This window comes from Myotis yumanensis, unplaced genomic scaffold, assembly GCF_028538775.1.
Source record: "Myotis yumanensis isolate MYYU_CA2020_CCGP unplaced genomic scaffold, mMyoYum1.0.hap1 SCAF_2, whole genome shotgun sequence".
In the NCBI taxonomy this organism is placed as follows: Eukaryota; Metazoa; Chordata; class Mammalia; order Chiroptera; family Vespertilionidae; genus Myotis; species Myotis yumanensis.
The window spans coordinates 35,181,150-35,200,147 of record NW_027223753.1 but is presented as its reverse complement, the minus strand read 5'-3'; the positions used below and the strand labels follow the sequence as shown (position 1 = coordinate 35,200,147).

The following is an 18,998-nucleotide window of genomic DNA, read 5'->3' as shown; positions in this document are numbered from 1 at the left end:
TTTTTCAAACAATATCTTTACTGCTTTCTGGAAAAATGGTATTTGAGAAAAAGAAATGTCTCAAGTTACTGTTTTTATGAGGAGAGAATTGCTGAGTCTTTTAGATGGTTAATGAGAAGAAGTAATAGTTAAACACTTAGAGCATTGATTTCTGATTTGAATTCTCCAGCACTGGCCAGCCCTGAGGGAAGGGGGAAATAAGCTTGCTAATTAACATTTGATTACTGATGCCACCTTCTCACTCCCTTTGCGCCATCCGGTTTCAAGTGTTTTTGTTCTGGAAGGATTTTTAGGAGGTTTTAATTTGCATCTTATGTGTAACTGCAATGAGCATACAACTTGTTAAAGAAGAAGAAGAAAAAGAAAAGGACTTTGATATGAAATATGTGTTCAAAACCCAATCTGGATCAGAAGTTATTGGTTTCTTAACTATAAGCCTTTCAGAGCACCAGTGATTGCTAGGAAACTGGAACTAAGCCTAGTCTGTATGCCTTATTTTGATTTAAATTCTCATATTCATATTCTCTCTCTCTCTCTCTCTCTCTCTCTCTCTCTCTCTCTCTCTCTCTCTCTCTCATTTGTTTAGTGCAGTTATTATTTAGCAAATTCTTGCCCAGACCATCATTTGATGGTGTGAAGTATTTGGAGTCTAAAGTTTGATATATTTAAAATTTGGGTAAGTTCAGATTCTAATATGACCAAAAGTCTTTTTCTTCTAAGATTGGTAAGAATTTTTTACAGAGAGGAAGGGAGAGGGAGAGAGAGTCAGAAACATTGATCAGCTGCCTCCTGCATACCCCCCACTGGGGATGTGCCCGCAGCCAAGGTACATGCCCTTGACCGGAATCGAACCTGGGACCCTTCAGTCCGCAGGCTGATGCTCTATCCACTGAGCCAAATCGGTTATGGCTGCCATAGTATTCTTAATTCAGAAAATCTAGAAACTAGGGTGCTAACTAAATGATAGCTGATTTAAGCCCATGGCAATTAAATATGTTCTATTTTTTGCTACATTAAAATGTTTGATATGTGAAGGATCAGGACCAGATTTAAAAAATGTAAAGATATTGAAATAAATTAATAGAACTTTACAACCTCATCACTAAGCTAGTAGTATTCTTTCAAACCATAGTTTACTGGTAATATTTGGTTGATGGAATAATTATTTGGGAAACTAGTGTAACAGGCTTTAGTTTCAAATAAGATCTCATAAGAGGAAAATATTAGTTAGACTTTTTAAAAATCTAGACTTTTTAGTACAAAAAGTGAAAACTAAGATTTTTATTTTTGTCCAAGAAAAAAATTCATCTTAAGTGCTTATTATATCAAGTTATTTGTAATATTCCTTTTTGATGTGTTGTAATGAACGTTTTACTATTTTTCTTTTATTTTCCAGCCTTAATGGTTTAAACTTTTCCTCATTATTTGCTTGTCATAGATATATTTAGCTCTTCTTTTCCTGTACCTAGGATTAACTCCAGTCTTTTCATTAAATCATAGGCGTTTAGAGCTGTGGAAGCCAGCAGTGACCTTGTTTTATTCTCTTTTAACTTTGAGTAAAGTAAATCTCAGCGAGGCTCTGCCAACTCGCCCACCGTGACAACTGGACAATGAGACATCTTTTTCTTTGCCTCTCATTATGCGTCACTACCTCAAACTTGGTGACTTTTCTTTCTATTGTCAGAAATTGTTTTCCTTTGGATAAATGTTTGACCAACATTTAGCTCACAAGCAATGATTTTGTTATAGCTGACAGTGTTACCTACAAGTCTTACATTTTTCTTTTTCAATAGCTACCGGTACAAATAGCTCATAAGATGCTAATTCTGAGCCTCAAAACTTAGGTTAGTAGAGTAACATCCTAAGACTTCTTTCTAAGAAATTCTGATAATATTTAAAAAATAAAAATTGTTTGAAAATTTATGGAACTCAAAACTTTATGGGAGAAGAATATTTCATATGATTTTATATTGAGCAGGTCATAATACAATGATCTTTTTCCAGTGCTGTGTTCATCAATGACATTTCCATGAGGAAATATGAAGTTTGACATGGAGATCATTGCTTAATTTCTTACAGTAATTATAGTGTATATATAGATTTTTTATTAACAATGAAAAGCAAATAGTAAATCAGTCCCATATTAATACTTTCAAGTTAATCTGATTTAAATTTTTCTTTAGTCACAACTGTCTTATCTGAAGCAATAGGTAAAAAATGAAATTCTCTTTTTAACAAATGTAGAAAACAAACTGGAAAAATCTATTGTTGATCTAGAACACTTGATCCAAATACAGTATAGTTTATAACATAAATTTGATGTTCAGCTGGTAATCAAAGCATTTGTTATATTTCTTCAGAACTAATTGAAACATTTGCGTAGTTTAGCATGCTGAAATCTCAGATTTAGAGCTTAATACACAACAAAAACTGAAAAGATTATGAAGGTTCAGCATTATCTTGAGTCAGTGCTGATCAAAGAAACTGTGTAAGACAAAAAGGCCCTTAGAAAATGTTACCCTGTGAAGTGCCCCTTGTACTTAACTGGAATTTAACACAAATCTCTAAAGATGAAATTCCATCAGAAGTAGAACAATAATGGAAGCTGGGCATGCCAGCTACAACACCCAGTCTGTGTGTATTTTCTGCCTCTCTCAAGTGCTCTCGAATCTCTCAAATCAGTCAATGATCTTTCGATCTCTCTCTTTCCTTCCCCCTCCTTCGCTCTCTCCCTCCTCTGGTCCTTTATTCTTCTTTCTCTCTGTGAGAGAATTCTGTCCTTCATTTGATTCATGACGACCTTAAATTACTTTGCATCATTTTTATATATAGCTGTTGTTTGTCTCTCAGGTTTTCTAGGATACTAATTTTTACTTTTGTTTTGTATACTTTTTGGATTTTTTCCTTCCCTGCAGAATTGTGAGTTAAAATTTTAATTACAGAAAACCATCAATAAAGATTATATCTTTATTAGTAAAACCTTTGCCCACTTTGTACTTTTGTTACCTTATCACATGTATTTCTTCAATATAATGTTAAAATCTTCCTATGGTTACAGCATTGATAAACATGGAATTATTTTTGAAAGACTAATTTGTATTTAAGTTGTTATTTAGTGATTGTTGTTTAACACAAAATTCTTTTGGCATAATCTCAGAATCTCCGTGAATTTATCTTTTCCATTGGGACAGACATTAGCCTAATATGCTTTACTTTGTACCCTCTCAGCCAAATTCTGTCTGCATTAGCCAGTTTATTCTATGACAAGTTGCTTAACAAATGTCATTCTGGAGAGAACAATGAAGCCAAATACTTGTGCAATGGCTAACATTACTCTAACTTTGATCACTTTTGTTCAGCACATCAGTCTGGCGTTGCGCTTTATACCAACATAACACTATAGCCAGAACATGCTTTTCGGGCTTACAATAGCAAAGGAATGCTATTCAATTCAGTGCAGTTACAAATGAGTTAATGAAAGAAGAAAAATACTGTTTATTTCATAATACCATATTGTTGTGTTTTGGAATTAAGGTGGAATTTAAAGAATCCCCTTATAGAGTTATTTGTTTGTATACTCAACTCATAGTATTTGTGTATACTATCCAATACAGGGTAGCCTTGCTGCAACCTTTCCAACAAATACAAATATTTGTCCTGCTTTTTTTTTTTTTTTTTTTTTTCAAAATAGTTGATGAAGCTTGGTGTATCTAGACAGCATAATTGAAAAATAACTCTAAGAAAGGGTTTTCTTGGGCCTTGAGCCCTAGACCCATCCCATACGCCTCTCTTCTTTCCCTTTCTTTTATTAATATAATACTTTAGGTTTGTGGACCACCCTTCTCCTTAAAAACACTATTGTTTAAGTGTGACAAAAATAGTCTTAGCTAGTGGAAGTGGTCAGAGGTTGAATTTGGCTAAATTGTTGTGTTGATAATGACTAATGAAAATTTCCAAACTTAATGTGACTGGCCATAAACAAAATACTGCATGGCAGACTGGCCATTGCTAAGAACCTTTGAAGAAAAGCTGTTTGTTTGAATTGAGTAGGGATCAAGCCATTCCCCCAAGCTCCTCAGTTCTCATTTACTAAGTCTTTTTTCACAGGTGTACATTAGAGATAAAAAGTAGATTGAGTTCCACATTGTGTTTTTGTTTTTTCCTTTCCCAGTGAATATATATCTCTATTTCACTGGAAAGGTAACTTAGATGTGTTTATGTATAACAAACAGAAATGTGAGACAAAATACTGTAATTGGACATTTAAAAAGATGAATGAATACTGCTTCTTTTCTATAGTGAAGTCTTATTGTACGAGATACAGAGTAGGGCAAAAGGAGGTTTGCAGTTGGAACCTTCTTTTGCCCCACCCTGTATTATGTGCAATATTCAATACTAGCATCATTTGTTATAGTAGTTTAATCCCATAACTAACCTGAAGAATTAAGGTAATCTCTCTAATCTTAATAATTTGATAATTTATCTTATTTGTAAATATGGAACAAAATAGAATTTTCATAACCTGTTTAAAACTGAAAAAAATATACTTCTTAATTAGTGGATAACATAGAGTTTAATCTTCCAACACTTTATTCTGATAAATTACCTCTTCTAAAATGAAAGGTATAATATTGCATGTTGAAAATTGTTTTTCATCTTTAACAATATTAAAAATATAAAGTATATTACCATATTGTCTTTTCAGGAAAGACCTAAATAGTGTATTCGTAGATACCATTTAGTTAATAAATATTTTATTGAAATAGTTTTTAATTTGGATGATTTCAATGTAATAATCTGTGCTGTTTTATTAGTTTTTACATCTTTGAAGCTTACATCAAATAATAAATAAAACTTCAGGTTTTTCCTCTTACCTGCTCCTCCCCTTCAAAGAAAAAACAAAAAACACCATTCTCTCATCCACATAGAAACTTGAACCATATCTTTTGTTTGAATTATTTTACATCTTGAACCATTTAAAAATTATATAGTTTATTAAAATTTATAATTATAGTTTGTCTTTGGTGTACTATGTAGCTGAAGTTTCTTAATTGAAAAGAAACTTGAAACTATCCAGGAATATATAAAAACAATCGGCAGCAGGGGGTGGTTTTCTTTTTTCATTTTTAAGTTACAGTTTACATTCAATATTATTTTGTACTAGAAGCCCAGTGCACGAATTCGTGCACCAGTGGGGTCTCTCGGCTTGGCCTTGCGGGATCCTGCCAAAAGCGGCTCTCCAGCATCCCTCGAGGGTCCCGGATTGTGAGAGGGCGCAGGCTAGGCCCAGGGACCCCACAAGTGCACTATCGGGGCCGGGAGGGATGTGGGAAGTTTGCCTGCCGGGAAGGGACTGTGGGAGGGCTCTAAGGTGTGTCCGGCCTGTCTTGCTCAGTCCCGATATGCCAGACCTCAGCAGTAAGCTAACCTACCGGTCGGAGCATCTACCCCCTGGTGGTCAGTGCACATTATAGTGACTGGTCGAATGGTCGACTGTCTGCCTCCTGGTGGTCATTGCACATCATAGTGAGTGGTTGAACAGCCTTAGCATATCATTAGCATATTACCCTTTGATTGGTTGAATGGCTGAATGGTTGACCGGACACTTAGCATATTAGGCTTTTATTATATAGGACTAGTTTCAGGTATGCAGCATAGTGGTTAGACAGTCATTTTCTTTACAAAGTGATCACCCCAATAAGTCTAGTATTCATCTGACACCATAGATAGTTATTAGAATACTAGTGGCCCAGTGCATGAATTTATGCACATTGAAAGGAAATTAATTACAAGAATTATTATAATATTGCTATTCGCCATTTCTCTATAAAAGAAGTGTCAACCAAATTCACAAATGACAATGACAGATCGAAACACACACATGCGATTGGCACCAGTGAGAGCTTTATATGTATCACGCATGCTCGAGTCAACTTAGCCTTTTATATATATAGAACATACTTGCTTAATTAGACCTGCTTTCTCATTTAGCAAACTTTTTCCAGCCCAGTGAAGCACTCCAACTTCTCTTTCAGGTAATTGTCAGCAACACAGCAGTAAATATCAACACGAAGCAGATTATTATTGTAGATCACACAGGGAGAACAAAGGGTGAAATATTTAACCGCAGCAGTGTTTGACTATATTCTGCACAGTGAGAAAACCTGAAGTCATTTTCAAGGTCCACCATTTTTTACTTCTTTTCAGTTGGGTCAAGTTTCTGAGCTTTCTAAATCTTCGTTTTCCGGCTAATGAAAAGAAAATAGGATTCCATTGAGTCTCCTATCTACCTACTCCAGGACTTCTGTGAGGATAAAATGAGATGAGACATGGGAAAATGCTTCACAGACATTTGGTTACAGTGTAAAGCGTTTCCAGCTGGCTACAAAGCAAGTCGTGTTCCTGGGCTGAAGAAACTGCAATGAGGCTGTCATTGCTAGGGAGAGGAAGCTGGGCATTGCTACATGACATCACTACCCAGACGGAGCGAAGGACACTTAGCAAATGAGCCTTTTATATATATATATATATATAAAATTGACTATATTCCCTATGCAGTAGTTTACATCCCCATGACTATTTTGTAACTGCCAAGTTGTATTTCTTAATCCCTTCACCTTTTTCACCCATTCTCCCAACCCTCCTTCTCTGGCAACCATCAGTCTGTTCTTTGCAATTTTCTTTTAACCTTTATTGAGAATCTGTTTTTAAATTTGGTTTAGATATTTTTTACAAACTTTTTCTGACTTGTGTTATCCTAGTTTCAAATGCTTGTTTCGAATCTAGAAGAAAACAGAGGAAATACAATGTTATTACATAAATTGGCAATTATCCTAAGTCATATGGAAACCCTATTTTTAATTGCAATGTCTCTTTTTTTTTGCAGGTAAAAAGAAATGTGTATGACCTTACGAGTATCCCCGTACGCCATCAGTTATGGGAGGGTTGGCCAACTTCTGCCACAGATGATTCAGTAAGTGACGCTGACTTACCAGTTTTATATCCTCGTTTCTCTTTTGCCACTTTCAGTCTAATTGACTGTGATAATAAGCAGAATCAAACTTTGAATATCCCACTGAAAAAATTTATAAATCAAATAATGTGAAAATAAGAGTTGTAATAATTTGAGTTCACTTGCAGAGCACATATCATAAGGGAAGTATACCAGCTTTCTGTTGATAATATTACAATATCACTATCAGGAACTAATGCTGCTTGATTTGACTTAAATTTTTCCTTGATCAAAAGAATACATTCAGCTATTACTGATGAAATGTCCCAAGCACAAAGTTATTTCCCTTAAATTACAGATATCTTAAAGTCATTTGAACAGTTACATATTTAATTTTTAAACTACATTTTCTGTAGTAGACTGGTACTTTAAAAAATAGCTAAGTTTTACAGTTAATATTAATAACACTCCATTCTTAAATATACCCATAATTTCCACTAATATAAAAACTGGAAGAAAAGATTTAGTCTGTCATTTTTATCTGTTATTATATCTACTTATAATGATTTTCCTATTTTAATTTTGAAACCTTTTCTATCTCTGCCCTATTTCTAAGTGATTATTCTTTTTTCAAGAGAGTAAGTTTTATCATCTAAGGAGGCCAACTAAAATTACATTTTGACCACTTTTATTCATAATCTTGGTTGTTTTAATCAGATACCACCCTCCACCTTTTTTTTAAAGTACAAAATGAGAATGTTTCAAGAATTCTGAACTTAAATCTGATTTTTAAAATAAATAAAGCCAAAAAATTAGTTTTTGTATTTTCTAGTAAATATTGTGCTTCTGTTTGGATTATAATTACTCCTCCTCTCTCAGCACTGCCATTATACATTTTAATATGTGTGAATTCTTTGTGGAAGTCAGAAACATTTTTAAAACAAATGCTTATGTAGATGCTACTTGAATAATTATTCCACAGTCTAAACACTGTACCTTTGGAAAATGCTTTGTGTATCATAATACTTTAAAATTGGAAAATAGCAAAACTTTTTAAAAAGTGTATCTTTCCAGGAAAAAAAAAATATTTATGTGTAGGTATTTACATTTATTTCTAAACACAGATTTTAACATTGTAATTATAGTATCTCAGAATTATTGGCTGGTTGTCCATGGCTAAAGGTAGCGATGTGGTTGATGGTTTTACTTTGTTTTTTCTTTTTCCCGTAAGAGTGAGAAATTTGACAGGAAATGTGTTACATTTAATTTTACCAAAATAAGAGAGTATTTTCATAAGTAATAACCTTCTTCTTACCCAACAAGACATAAATAAACCAGAGATGTTCTTAGTATTGTCTAATAACTACTACAAGAAATAACATTAATAGAAAAAAATAATTAAGATCTAAGTATGCCACTTAAATTCACTGAGCTTCAGTAACCTAATTTGCAGCATTATTAATGAGGGTTAGTGATAATATGTGTAAGTACCTGACTCAGAGTAGACACTCAATAAATGAAAGTCAGTGTTATAGTTCATATTAACATAATGTAGAAAAGGATCACAGGCAAGAATTGACTGGTTTAAGTAAATGAAATGCTATCTGAGATTTGCTTCAAAATAACCTATAGGGGCTGGGAATGATGTGGGATATATAAACAAATTCAGGTTAGCTGTCTGTTGATCATTGTTAAAGCTGAGTGATGTGTATATTAAGTTTATTATATTATTCTCTAAACTTTTTCTATGTATTTGAAAATTTCTATAATAAAAAGTTTACAGCAAAAATAATTGTCTGGCTCTGGCCAGTGTGGATCAGTTCGTTGGAGCATCATCCCATATAGCAAAAGGTGGTGGGTTTGATTCCTGATCAGGGCACATACCCAGGTTGCTGGTTCAATCCCAGGTCAGGGTACATATGGGAAGTGGGCGATCAATGTTTCTCTCTCTCTCTTCCTCGAAATGAATGAATGAATGAATAAGCAAACAAACAAACAAATAAAATTGTCTGGTTTAAGAGCAAGAACATGAGGTAATAAAGTTTGGAAATGTCAGGCTACATAGAGTTAGAAAAGCCAAAACTGCTCTTTGATCCCACAGTTGTAGAAACCAGATTGAAACAGGCTTATCAGATGCAAGTTCCAACAGTGATAGACAAATTTAGTGAAATGTTATAAACTAGAGGCCCAGTGCACGAAAACTTGTGCACTGGGGGGTGGAGGTCCCTTAGCCTGGCCTGCGCCCTCTCACAATCTGGGAGTCCTCAGGGGATGTCCTACTGACGGCTTAGGCCTGCTCCCCATGGGAAGCACCCAGACGGGTGATCAGGGGACGGTGCCACCCCCATCATCCCGCCTGCCTCTTCCGCCGCCACCGCCGCCATCTGGCCTCCCTCTGCAGGAGATGACCGGACCGGTGATCAGGGGATGGTGCCGCCCCCATCACCCCGCCGCTGCTGCTGCCCACCTCCCTCTGCAGGAGGCGACCAGACGGGCCAATCAGGGGATGGTGCTGGCCACCCCAATCGCCCCACCACCACTGCTGGTCACTGGAACCCTCTACCCCGTCCCCCATCACCTTCCCCTCCCTCTGCCTGCTGGTACGCACCTTGGTGGCCTGGCTGCCTACTCACAGGCCCCACCCCCTACCCACTGGTCATTCCACCGTTCGGTCAATTTGCATGTTATGCTTTTATTATATAGGATTCTTCTGTTGGCATAGTGCCTTATACATTTTAGGTGTTTAATCATGGAATTGAGTTGACACTGTATTTTATGATGCTCACGTTTTAATGATTTCCCCAAGAGTTCTAATGCAATTTCATTACTACAGGAAAATAGGAAAGCGGCTAAAATTCACCATATCCAAGACTATAATGTTACCTAGTGCTGTATCTAAGTGACAGCAAACACAAGAGGGAATCTCCATTAAGAGGCTTGATTCTTTTTGCCTCATTATTCCTATTTGCACCTTCTCCCAGAACCTGTGAAATGATGCCTGCCCTCGCCTCCCAAGAGCAAATGTTGCCATATTGGCAGGATGTTGCCTTGAGCTGCATGATTTGCTACAACAAAGATGTTTAGGGCCAGATTGCTTTAACTGGTGCCATAGCAGATCCACTAGCTCCAGTGCTCAGTTTTGACAAAAAATGGTTTACAACTGTAGTCTCTTAAGGAGATCCTAGCCAAAGAAATGTCATGAAACCTTTCTTTCATTAGGACTATTAAAACTCACAAAGCTGGTGCTTGTAATCTATATTGTTGTAGGCTGTGGTGTTTTATACTTATTTAAATCACTGAAGTGGAGGCATCTGCTACAAAACAAGATCATCCTCACAGCTTGGGGCATGAATTGGGTACAGCTGAGAAATGTCAGCTGTGTAAACAGCCTGAAATGTGTTACCAACAAAAATATAATTAATTTCTTTCCAAGACATTGTGCCATAACTTAATACTTGGAATGGTTTAACTTTCAGAGAAAGCACCTGAACTTTTTCTTCCCAGTGCCAGAGTAGAGGATTGGTTATAAAGGTCATTAAAAGTGAGGTTAGTTTGCACTTTTCCTGCTCAGTTGCAGAGATTTGTGTGGCTAAGAATGAAGTATATTAACTTTAGGTACCAGTGGCTTTCTTAAATTTATGAAAATATCTTAGATCAAGAAGTTAATGGATTTGGGATGATAGAAATGTTCTAAAATTAGATTATGGCAATGGTAGCACAATTGTAAATTTACTAAAAAATCATTGAACACGTTAAAAATGAGTAAGCTTTATAGCATGTAAAAATACAAAGCTATTTTTTAAAGATGTTAATAAAGAACTAGATTAAAATACTTTTTAAATTTATGTTTTTATGAGAAATACTTGGTCAAAACACAGGAGATGTTTTCTTCAGTGTACTTCTCATTAACCTTTTACTAAGCAAACAAGACAAAGAAAAAAATTTCTTATAATTAGGTTCCTGTAACATCTTGAGTCACTTCTCAACCTGATAGGCTATAGTCTTTTGACATTTTCTGCACTATTCATTGAAGTCAACAAATATTTAAAACATTGTTGCGCCATCTGCCCTCAGAGTTAAAATATTTTCTTTGCCTATAGTTATAATACTCTAATGCAGTGGTTCTCAACCTTGGCTGCACATTAAAATCACCTGGGAATCTTTTTAAAATCCTGATTTCTGGGCCTCATCCTCCGGAAATTCTGTTTCTTTGTTACTAATGTTGTAGCCCCAGCCCATAACAAAGAAACAGAATTCCCGGAAGATGAGGCCCAGAAATTAGGATTTTAAAAAGATTCCCAGGTGATTCTAATGTGCAGCCAAGGTTGAGAACCACTGCTCTAATGGGATATGGGATACTGTATGAATTGTCAGTAACTCTTTCAGTTCCCTTTGCTTTCTTTCAGCAGGGAAGTAGGTATCTAAAGCTTCACCAGTAGGGGAATGTTTTCATGCTGTGACAGACAGTTCAGGTGTGAGAACAAGGAGTTGCAAGTAGGCGAAATCTCATTTTTACACTTTAACAAGGATGCTCTTGGTTTCCAGAGAGTAGAAATAATTTTAACACTGTGAATTATGTCTAGACACCATGTTATAACACAGATAATATGAATGTATGTAGTTTATAAAAGTACTGCTTTTAATAATGCTTACACTAGGAGGAAAAATCATTCCGTTTTTAATACTTTTTTTTGTCATGTGCCCCCCCCCCCCCTTGAGATTATTAATGGTCTGTAGTTCTATCATTAACTGAGGAATGTTAAATCACAATTTGAGAAATTAGAATTTTAGAACCAGAGGTCTTCAAGCATGTGTTAAGAGTCAGAAAGCTACTTATTAAATATTTTCACATGCTGAACCGGTTTGGCTCAGTGGATAGAGCGTCGGCCTGCGGATTGAAAGGTCCCAAGTTCGATTCCAGTCAAGGGCATGTACCTTGGTTGTGGGCACACCCCCAGTAGGGGGTGTGCAGGAGGCAGCTGATCGATGCTTCTCTATCATCGATGTTTCTAACTCTCTATTTCTCTCCCTTCCTCTCTGTAAAAAATCAATAAAATGTATTTTAAAAAAAAAATATTTTCACATTAAAAAAGAGGTCATTTCGCTAACCAGTTTGGCTCAGTGGATAGAGCGTTGGCCTGCGGACTGAAAGGTCCCAGGTTCGATTCCAGTCAAGGGCATGTACCTTGGTTGTGGGCACATCCCCAGAAGGAGGTGTGCAGGAGGCAGCTGATCGATGTTTCTCTCTCATCGATGTTTCTAACTCTCTCTCTCTCCCCCTTCCTATCTGTAAAAAATCAATAAAATATTTTTTTTTTTAAAAAGAGAGATCATTTCTAAACAGAATCATTACACAGTAGCTTTTTTTATAAAACAAAACTAAAACCACACATACCCACCTTCCTTTTTTTTTTAATAAAAAAGAATTTGTGAATGAAATATTGTCATCAGATTTGATCCTTCTGATGGGGGTCATTTTCTTCTGTAACTTCTCCCCAATACATTGTGTTTGGCAGGTGTCAAATTATGGACTTTACCTGATCCTGGACCTCTGTCCTCCACTTTATAGGAACTGCTGTCCAGATACAGACTCTCACAATTACAACATACTTACCATGCTGTAGTTACCTATTAAGTAAACTCATAATCCTCCACTATAATCATTTCATCTGTTACTGCGAGGTAAATACTTCTGAAGTGCAGAATAAATCACAGTCAGCCTTGCTTGCTTATCTTCAATGGCAGCCTAGTACTTGCTGATTGATTATGTACAGATTTTTATGCTGGCATTTAAAATTCTTCATTCATTGGTCTGAAATGTCTCTTCCAGGTTTATTTTCTCATACAAGCCTAACCTGAATGCTCAATAAATATTTCTTGAATAATTGATTGAATGTGATTCTATATATCTCAACCTTAGCTAAATATATATTTTTTCGTTTTTCAAATATACTTGGTGCTCTCTCCCACTCTATGTCATTTAACCATTCAATTTTTTCCACCTAGAATACCTATGGCAATTAATCTCCTTTCTTTAAGAAGTTTTATCTATATTCCTCATACCAAGATGCCTTCTTCAACTTAGTTAAAAATTAGTTTATATTTTAATTATATTTATATTTTAATTCTTATTTTGATTTTACCTTCCTTCATTCTGATTTTGTCAACAGATGGGAATGGTAAAAAAAAAAAAAAAAAAAGGTTGCCGAAACCGGTTTGGCTCAGTGGCTAGAGCGTTGGTCTGCGGACTGAGTGGTCCCGGGTTCGATTCCGGTCAAGGGCATGTACCTGGGTTGCGGGCACATCCCCAGTGGGGAGTGTGCAAGAGGCAGCTGATCGGTGTTTCTCTCTCATCGATGTTTCTAACTCTCTATCTCTCTCTCTTCCTCTCTGTAAAAAATCAATAAAATATGTTTAAAAAAAAAAAAAAAAGGCTTCCCAGAGAAAGGGATATCTAATTATATCTTAATTTGTATACAGATATGTTCTAAGACCCCCCCCCCCCTCCCAGTGGATACCTAAATCTTCAGATGGTACCAAACCTTGCATATACTACTTTTCCCCCTATATAATACACTAGAGGCTCGGTGCACAAATTCGTGTACCAGTGGGGTCCCTCAGCCTGGCCTGTGGGATCGGGCTGAAACTGGCTCTCCGACATCTCCTGAGGGGTCCTGGATTGCAAGAGGGCACAGGCCAGGCCGAGGGACCCCACCAGTGCATGATTGGGGCCAGGGAGGACATGGGAGGTTGGCCAACCGGGGAGGGACAGCAGAAGAGCTCTAGGGTGTGTCTCGCTCAGTCCCAATCAGCTGGACCTCAGCAGCAAGCTAACCTACCAGTTGGAGCGTCTACCCCCCTGGTGGTCAGTGCATGTCATAGCGAATGGTTGAGTGGCCTTAACGTATCATTAGCATATTATGCTTTGATTGGTTGAACAGATGACTGGACACTTAGCATATTAGGCTTTTATTATATGATACCTTTCACTCAAAGGAAGCACTTTATGGCTTCTCTTTGGCATATTTGAATTGCCAACATCACTACTCTGGTGCTTTGGGACCACACCGTCAATCTGATAACTGAGCTAAGTGACTAACAGGTGGGCAACATGTATAGTGTGGCTACTCTGGACAAAGGGATGATTCATATCCCCAGTGGGACAGAGCGGAACAGTGCAGGATTTCATCATGCTACTCAGAACAGCATGCAATTTAAAACTTAAGAATTGTTTACTTCTGGAATTTTCCATTTAATATTTTTGAACCGTGGTTGACCATGGGTAACTGAAACTGTGAATGGGTGGGGTGGGGTGAGGGGGGATACTATACTTGTGTTTTTCCCTTTTGTAAATTCTAAAAATTGGGAGCAAGAACTATTTTCCTAATCTTTGTATGCTATGTAAGATAAAACGTAGTGTTTTATTCATTCACTCATTTGAATTGTTCAGAGCTCTACTAAATTGACATCTATAAGAATAAATAATTTAATGAATTTGTATGATCAGAAACTTGATTATCTGTTTGAGAATTAGGTTTATTTTTTTCTAATAATAATTAAATTACCAAAATTCTGTAATGGCAAATATAATAACAGTAGGAGGGAGAAGCTACACTTAGCTGGTTTGTACCATTGTGTGTTTGTGTGTGTGCGTGCGCGCGCACGCGCGTGTGTGTGCGTGTGTGTGTGTGTGTGTGTGTGAGAGAGAGAGAGAGTTAAGTGAGCAGACCAATTCAAATTTGTTGAATCCCAATATTGCTATTATTTAGATAAGTTAATGTATGAATTTCAGTTTCCTCATCTGCAAAATGAGGATGATGTTAACACCCTTGAAATGCTATTGTGAAGATTAAATTGATTACATAATAGGTTGAACCATATGAAATTGCCACTTATTAAAGACAAAATTATTGACTATTCGCAATTTCTATTTACATTATATTAATGAAAAGTACATATAATTCAGGGGTTGGCAATTATGATTGTCAGCCTAAATCCCACGCATCATCTGTTTTTGTAAATAATGTTTTATTGGAATATAATCACATCCATTTGTTTGTTTATTGTATACAGCTGCTTTTATACTATAACAAACAGCAGGTATATTTAGTTGTCACAAAACCACATGACCCACAAAGCCTCAAATAGCTGCTATTTGGTCCTTTACAGAAAAAGTTTGCCAACCTCTGGTGTAATGTCTGGCATTTAGTAGGCATTCAACAAACATTAACTCCTTTTTCCCTTGAGTAAGCCCCTTCTTTATATTACATACACATGCAGAATCAGAAGCATTCTTTGAGTAGCTTTAGGGTCATCTTATGATATTTAAATTACTATGCTAGCCTGTCCTAGGTCAGACAGATTCAGGTAATCTTCGGACATTTTTACTGGCTTTCTCTTTATTTGGCAAGGTCATGGATAATGTTGCTTCTGATGGTGCTGAGACTCAGTAGCTTCAGAGGGTTCACTGCCCTTGTCAACATATAGAGTCTTTTACAAATAACACAGGCAAAGTCTAAACAGACGGAAAGAACAGCATTGAAAGCAGTAAAAGAAAGTTTGAGTTTAAAAAGAATGAAAACTTGTGAAATGGACTATGTCCTTAAAAGAGAAAGTGAAAAATTCAGGAGGGTGGATGAAGCATTCAAGGGACATATTGACTCAGTCAGTATGAGGAAGAATAAATGGAAGTGAGACAGCTTCCAGGAGGAAATATATAAGCACTAAAATCTGATGCTGTAAATCTTGATTTTGGTTTATTAAAATCATAAGCCTGTAGACTGCTGCTTCTGTCCATGATGGGGTGACTGCAATTGGAATTTTATTCCCTCTATAAACAACCAGAAAACCGAATAAAATATGTGAAACAATTGTTTTCAGATATTAGACAATAGGTAGTATAAGATTCTGAAGAAGAAAACAAATGAGCCCTGTGGTAGTCTTACATTCTGTCTGGGGGCAATTTCTGGCTCCCAGAGCAAGGAAAGGAAACTGAAACGGAACCTGGTGATTTTACTGAGTTTGAAGAGACTGAGAGTGGAGTTCATGGAGGTCAAGGCAACTAGACTTTGCAAGGTAGAGTACTAGCAGAGAAAAAGCTCCAGAAAACTACATAGGTTTGCCCCAGTCTTTAGTTGAATACCAGTCTATGCATGCATAAGATGAAGTTCTGAGGACTGGGTAAAAAAACTGACGAATAAAAGAACAATTAACTGGGAGCTGTAAGGCACACAATTCTTAGAGCTCACACAGAACTGGGAATAGTTTGAGTTTACACCAGCCATAGTAGAGACATTTCTAAACATAACAACAGTTTTCAAAAGGAACAAGCTCATTAACAGGTAACTACCTTTAAAAACAGAGTTCAGCATACAATCAAAAGTTACTATGCATATGAAGAAGTATGAAAATCTAACCCATAATCAGAAGAAATATAAGTTAAAAAAAACCAAACACAACAGACATAGAAGTTACTTAGATAATGAAATTAGCAGATAGAAATTTTAGCTATTATCAAGTTTATGAATATGCTCAAGAATTTAAAGGAAAATTGTTAATGACCCACATCCTGCGTGGTTCAGGGTTCAGGCTCTGGAAGAGGGGCCACATGCAAATGAAAGAGACAAGACAAGAAATAATAATTTGGAAATTGGGGGGCCAGGTGAGAGCCCATCCCAAGAGGATGGACTCTGCTTTGGCTCAGGCCTTGCCATCCTTTTATTCAGTTTGGGATACACCTGTAGCCCTTAGGCAGGCAAGTTCCAGTAACAGACAGACTATCTTATCAGTAAGGATTCACATGACTATCTGGTGGGGACGTAGCTTCAGCTACCGTTGTCTCGACTGAACAGTGGGTGCATAGCCCTGACCTTTGCCAGGGCTCAAGGGTCACCAGCATTTCGGGCTCCTTGTCCACACCTCTCTGCTAGAGAAGACAATAGGCGGCTTCCCACAGAAAATATGAATTTAATGAGGAAAGAATAAATATATAAGAGAGAATAACTTTTTATTCTAAATATAACAATGTAATATCTGAAATAAAATGTTTTCTGGATGGGCTTAACCGCACGTTAGAAACTGCCAAAGAAAAGACCAGTGCCTGGCCAGTATAGGTCAGTGGTTGAACATTGACCTATGAGCCAGGAGGTTGCAGTTTGATTCCCGGTCAGGGCACATGTCCTGGTTGCAGGTCAATCCCTAGCGTGGGCATTCAGGAGGCTGCTGGTCAGTGATTCTCTCTCATCATTGATGTTTCTATCTCTCTCTCTCCTTCTTCCTTCCTCTCTGAAATAAATTTTAAAAATTTTATATATATTTAAAGAAACAGGTATAATGTATCTGCCTAGAATCCTTCCCACGAAGGAGAAGGGAATAAAAAAAAAAGAAGAAAAGACCAGTGAACCTGAAGATGTAGCAGTAGAAACAGAGGGGGAAAAAAATCAAGAATAAATGACGTGTGGGGCAAAATTCAAGCAGTCTAACATACATGCAATTGGAATCTTAAAGAAAGAGAAAAGCTAGGGTGTTGGAAGAGGAGATCAAAACTAAAACAATTTTGAGGAAGTAATTTCTGAAAACTTTTCATATGTGATGAAAACTATAAAACTTATAGATTCAAAAAGCGTAATGAATCCCATGGAAGGTAAATACAAAGAATTTTTCACTAAGAAGTTCATAATCAAATTGCTAAAAGCAAGTGACTAAGAGAACAATTTCAAATCAGGCAATAGAAAAATGCACATTACAAAGGAAAAACAGACTTTAGATTTCTTGTCAGAAACAATGTAAGCCAAAAAACCCAAAAAACGGTGAAATAACATAAAGAACTGAAAGGTTAAAAAGTGACAACTTAGAATTCTATATCAGGTAAAAATAATCCTTTGAAACTGAAGCCAAAATAAAAGCTTTTTCATACAAACAAAAACAGAATTTGGTGCCAGCAAACCTGCACCACAAGATGTATTAAGGGAAGTTCTTTAGGCAAAAGGAAAATGATAGCAAAATAAATGGGTCTATACAGAAGAATGTAGAGAGTTAGTAATAGTAAAACAAGGGTAAAACTGGTTAAATATGAAAGACTTTTCCTTCTGTTTTTAATTTTTTTAAAGATAACTTTCCTTCCTTCCTTCCTTCCTTCCTTCCTTCCTTCCTTCTTTCTTTTTTTCTTTCTATTTTTAGAGGGAAAGAGAGAGAAACATGGATATGACAGAGAAACCCATCAGCTGCCTCCTGCATGCCCCCTTCCAGGCTCGAGCCCAAAACCTGGGTATATGCCCAGACCAGGAATTGAACCAGCAACCTTTCAGTGCCTGGGACAGTCAACTGCGCCACACTGGCCAAAGCTAAAAGATAACCTTAAATTTTAAAAAAATGTGAAACTTTGAACATATGTAGAAGTAATATACATAACAGTGACAAAAATCACAGTGAAATCGCACTGTTCCAGGTTTACTATGTTATGCATGAAGTGGTATAATAGGCATTGAAGATAGTCTAATAGGACTGAAGAGCATCATTTCATCATGATTAAAAGAAAACTTGTCAAGAAAATATAACAATCTTTTTTGTTGTTGTTAATCCTCACTCAAGGATTAATTTTTGGAGAGGTTAATTGAATTTTAGAGAGTAGAAGTGGGGAGGGCAAGAGGGGGAGAGAAAGAGGGGAAGAGAGAGTGAAGGGAAGAGAAACATTGATGTGAGAGAGACACATCAATTGGTTGCATCCCCCACTTACCCTTCCTGGACCAGGAAATGAACGTGCAACCCAGGTATGTGCCCTTGACTGAGATTCAAACCAGTGATCCTTCCGTGTGTGAACTGATGCTCTAACCACTGAACCATCAGCCAGGGTGACATCATAATCTTAGACGTGTATGCACCTAATAACAGTTTCTAAATATGTGAAGTAAAAACTAGTAGGATCAAAAGAATAGACAAGCTCACAATTAGAGTTTGAGATTTCACATTACTGTCAGCAATTTACAGGAAAATGGCAGATAAGGATAGAGAAGAGTTGAGCAAAACTCTTAACCAATTTGACCAGATG

The 18,998-nt window shown here is 36.6% G+C and overlaps 1 protein-coding gene across 1 annotated transcript in view; it reads left to right on the top strand.

Annotated features, from left to right (window-relative positions):
* FAF1 (Fas associated factor 1) overlaps positions 1-18,998 on the top strand; it is a 354,485-nt gene that overhangs the window by 189,726 nt on the left and 145,761 nt on the right. Inside the window, exon 8 of the mRNA XM_070405091.1 lies at positions 6,887-6,973. Coding sequence (XP_070261192.1) covers positions 6,887-6,973 — 87 coding nt within the window. The remainder of the gene's footprint in view (positions 1-6,886; positions 6,974-18,998) is intronic.